General features: G+C 41.5%; 1 protein-coding gene across 1 annotated transcript; it reads left to right on the top strand.

Annotated features, from left to right (window-relative positions):
• Positions 1-291: 291 nt before the first annotated feature.
• On the top strand, positions 292-900 carry LOC136479732 (uncharacterized mitochondrial protein AtMg00860-like). The gene has a single exon (XM_066477501.1). The coding sequence runs from the start codon at positions 292-294 to the stop codon at positions 898-900; it is 609 nt and encodes a 202-aa protein (XP_066333598.1).
• The last annotated feature ends 3,639 nt before the right edge of the window (positions 901-4,539 follow it).

The raw sequence follows: 4,539 nt of genomic DNA, 5'->3' as shown, positions 1-4,539 counted from the left end.
AAAAAAGGTTTCATTCGTCCTAGTTCTTCACCATGGGGTGCACCGGTTATCTTTGTTGACAAGAAGGATGGTGGCCAGAGCATGTGTGTTGATTACTGGTCACTTAATGAGGTTACAATCAAGAACAAGTATCCATTGCCTAGAATTGATGATTTATTTGATCAGTAGAGAGGTGCGTATTTGTTCTCTAAGATTGATCTTCGTTCTGGTTATCATCAACTGAAGATTCGTGCTACAGATATTCCTAAGACAACATTTACTACAAGGTATGGGTTGTATGAGTGTACAGTGATGTCGTTTGGCTTGACTAATGCTCCTGCATACTTTATGTACTTGATGAACAAGGTGTTTATAGAGTTTTTAGACAAGTTTGTTGTGGTATTTATCGATGATATCTTGATTTACTCCAAGAATGAGGAAGAGCATGCTGAGCATCTAAGGCTGGTCTTGCAGAAGCTCAGAGAGCATAAACTGTATGCTAAGAGGAGTAAGTGTGAATTCTGGCTGAAGAAAGTTTCTTTTCTAGGTCATGTTGTCTCTAATGGTGGAATAACAGTGGATCCAGGCAAGGTAGCTAATGTGCTGAACTGGAAGCCGCCTACAGATGTGAGTGAGATCCGCAGCTTTCTTGGGTTAGCTGGTTACTATCGGAGGTTCATTGAAGGATTCTCTAAGCTTGCAAAGCCTATGACTACGTTACTAGAGAAGAATGCTAAGTTTGTGTGGTCTGAAAAGTGTCAAGCTAGCTTTAAAGAGTTGAAGAAGCGGTTGACTATAGCTCCAGTGTTGATATTGCCAGATTTGAGTAAGAATTTCTCTATTTATTGTGATGCATTTCGACAAGGTCTTTGTTGTGTGCTTATGCAAGAAGGAAGAGTTGTTGCTTATGCATCTAGATAGTTGAGAAAGCATGAGCTGAATTATGCTACTCATGATCTAGAGTTAGCAGCTGTGGTGCATGCTTTGAAAATATGGAGACACTTTCTTGTTGGTCATAAGAGTGATCATAAGAGTGATATCTACATGGATCATAAGAGTTTGAAATACATCTTCACTTAGTCAGATCTAAACTTGAGACAGCGTTGCTGGTTGGAGTTGGTAAAGGACTATGACTGGGAAATACATTATCATCCTAGAAAGGCAAACGTTGTGGCAGATGTACTTAGCAAGAAGAGTTATGCTAATGGGGTGCAATTGGCGTCTATGCCTAAAGAGTTGTGTGCTGAATTTGAGCATCTCAACTTGGGCTTTGCCACTAATACAATGGAGTTGGTGATAGAGCCTTCCTTGGAGCAGGATATACGCAAAGGTCAGTTTGAGGGTGAGAAATTGAAGGAGATAGCAGAGAATATTGTGTTGGGTAAGGCACCAGGTTTTAGTATGGATGACAATGGTACTTTATGGTTTGGGAAGAGGTTATGCGTGCCAGAGATCAAGGCTATCAGAGATGCAATACTGCGTGAAGCTCACGAGTCAGCTTGTTCTATACATCCTGGAAGCACTAAGATGTATTTGGATCTTAAAGAGAAATATTGGTGGTATGGATTAAAGAGAGATGTAGCAGAATATGTTGCATTGTGTGATACTTGTTAGAGGGTCAAAGCTGGGCATCAAAGACCTATAGGATTGCTACAACCTATGAGGATACCTGAGTGGAAGTGGGAAGAAGTTGGTATGGATTTCATAGTTGGTTTACCACGCACTCAGAGAGGTTATGACTCGATATGGGTAATAGTGAGTTTAACTAAAGTTGCTCACTTTTTGCCAGTCAAGACCATTTACACAAGTGCCAAGTTGGCTGAATTGTATATGGAGAGGATAGTGTGTCTTCATGGAGTTCCCAAGAAGATCATGTCTGACAGGGGTACTCAATTTACATCTCACTTTTGGCAGAAAGTACATGAGTCTCTAGGTACACAGTTGAATTTTAGCTCAGCCTATCAGCCCCAGACTGATGGACAGACGGAAAGAACTAACCAGATATTGGAGGACATGTTAAGAGCCTATGCATTGCAATATGGTACAAATTGGGACAAGAGTTTACCTTATGCTGAATTTTCATACAACAACAGCCACCAGAAGAGTCTCAAGATGGCACCTTTTGAAGTATTGTATGGACAAAAGAGTAGAACACCTTTGTTTTGGAACTAGACGGGTGAAAGTCAAGTTTTTGGACCAGATGTGCTTAGAGATGCAGAGGAATAGGTGCATATGATTAGAGATAATTTGAAAGTAGCACAGTCTCGTCAAAAGAGTTATGCGGATACTAGAAGGAGAGAATTGGTCTTTCAAGTGGGAGATTATGTGTATCGTAAAGTGCCACCGATGAAAGGCTTGAAGAGGTTCAATGTGAAGGGAAAATTAGCACCACGGTATATTGGTCCGTTTAAGATTGTTGAGAGAAGAGGCGAAGTGGCTTATCAGTTGGAACTTCAGAAAGCTTGTCAGGTGTGCATGATGTCTTTCATGTGTCTCAACTCAAGAAGTGCTTACATGTGCATGAGGAACAAATACCTTTAGAGGAGCTTAATGTGAAGGAGAATCTCACTTATATAGAGTATCCAATCAAGATATTAGAGATAGTGGAAAAAGTCACTAGAAGCTGGGTCATAAAGATGTGCAAGGTGCAATGGAATCGTTACTCGGAAGATGAGGCCACTTAGGAAAGAGAGGAGGATTTAAGATCGGAGTACCCATAGCTCTTTGAATCATCAACAGTGGAATCTCGAGGATGAGATTCATCTTAAGGGGGTTAGGTTTGTAACACCCTAAAATTTGCATCCTTTTGAAATAGATAAATATGATTTAATTATGCATTCTTGTGAGCATTCAAATGTAGTAAATAATAAGTTTTATTAAATTAAAATCAAATATAAGGCTAGATACATGTTCATGAATTCGTGCCTCTGCATTGGATTTATTGTATTGTGTGGCTTTGATAAAAAATTCAAAAAGGAATTCAATTGCTTTTGAAAGTAAGTTGGGAAAACCCTTTTCAAAATACGTTTTTGCTTAAGGCAAGCCTTTCTTTTCTTTGCTTTTTCTCCTGTTGGACCTTGGTCTGCCTAACCAACCTAAGCCAGCCCCTATCCTACCCTAGGCCACCCCAGCCTATCTAGCTTGCCCCTGGCCGACCATAGCTTGCTCTTGCCTGGCTACAGCCTACCCTAGCCGGCCATGGCCACACCCAACCAGCCACAACCGCTCTAGTGCCACACCTAGCCGGCCGCCAGCGGCAGCAGCCATGCCAGCGTGCCTCCGCAGTGGCCCAGCCCAGCTCCATCCAGCCTTTGGCCTAGCCAAGCAACGTAGGCATGCCCGCACTCCCTCTCCCTCACTCTCGCTGCCACACCTGGCCCACGCGTCAGCGCGTATTCCTCTTCCTGGCGTCGTCGCCGAGCCGGACACGAGACCGACTTAGACCCACCCCAAATCCCGATTTCTCCGGGATTGACTGGGATCCTCACGCCCAGGCCTCTATAAAGACCGAGCGCACCATGCCGTGTCTATTTTTCTGAACCCTAGCTACGTAGCCATCTCGATTCGAGCTTGCAGTGCCGCCGCAAGCCCTAACCGGAGCCGCCACAGTCGTTTCCACCATCCACCGCTTCTCCGCCGAATTGAAAGAAAATTAACCAAGTAGTAAATTTTCATATTAACCAGGTAGTAAATTTCCAGGCTGCAAGTATCATAATTCAGATTATGAAATAGAGTTCCCAATTACAGAAAAATTGCATAAACTACATAAACTGAAATAGTAGTATGATTCACTTTTAGATTAATCATGGTGCTAAAACAGTAGTATGATGATTCACTTAAAATTAGAAAAATTAACAATACTAAAAGAAAAAATATTGACATCTCATCGCAGCATGTATGCAAATGCAGTGAAGCATAGCAAGCAATCTCCTCTATATATCAAACTCGCCATGATGCTTCATAAAACATATATAGATCAAAGCTGAGTGGACCTATGTGTACATGGCAAATCAGGTGCATTAACAGAGCTCAATATTGCTAACATAATTGACCACGACCAAAAACCCAAGGAATAAATCGAGGATCTATGCAAACCACAGGATGCAGATCATCATTCACTAAACACAGGCTCACAAACATAATGCAAAGGATACAAAAAATTGGGGATCTAAGACTTCAGAAAGCTAGAAGAGTGTAATTTCCCATAAACTTAATCAGACAAAACAAACAGCCTCAGCAATTCAATACCTCAATTCTGATTCTAGGTGAGCAATCTGGCGCTCTTTGGACAGTAGATCCTCTTGGCACATGGCGAGTTTTTCTTCTAGATAAACATTTTCTATCGCTTGCCAATATAAAACCATAGCCTCCACATATTCGTTCAAGAGGTCAACACATATCTATAGATGGCAAACAAAAACAGATCAGAGAACGCAAAATATGGGGGCAGATAACTGATTCAACCACAGAGGCAAGCTTTCTAAACATATGTTTTTCCTGCTTAATCAAATGTAAAAAGGAAAACAAAATAGTGGCAAAGTTATATATAAAGACTGGATA

Source organism: Miscanthus floridulus, chromosome 9 (genome assembly GCF_019320115.1).
Source record: "Miscanthus floridulus cultivar M001 chromosome 9, ASM1932011v1, whole genome shotgun sequence".
In the NCBI taxonomy this organism is placed as follows: domain Eukaryota; kingdom Viridiplantae; phylum Streptophyta; class Magnoliopsida; order Poales; family Poaceae; genus Miscanthus; species Miscanthus floridulus.
The sequence above is the reverse complement of the archived record's forward strand: the minus strand, read 5'-3'. Positions and strand labels throughout refer to the sequence as shown.

Coding starts and splice junctions, on each gene's coding strand:
- LOC136479732 (XM_066477501.1), top strand. CDS start 292: ATGTCGTTTGGCTTGACTAATGCTCCTGCATACTTTATGTACTTGATG.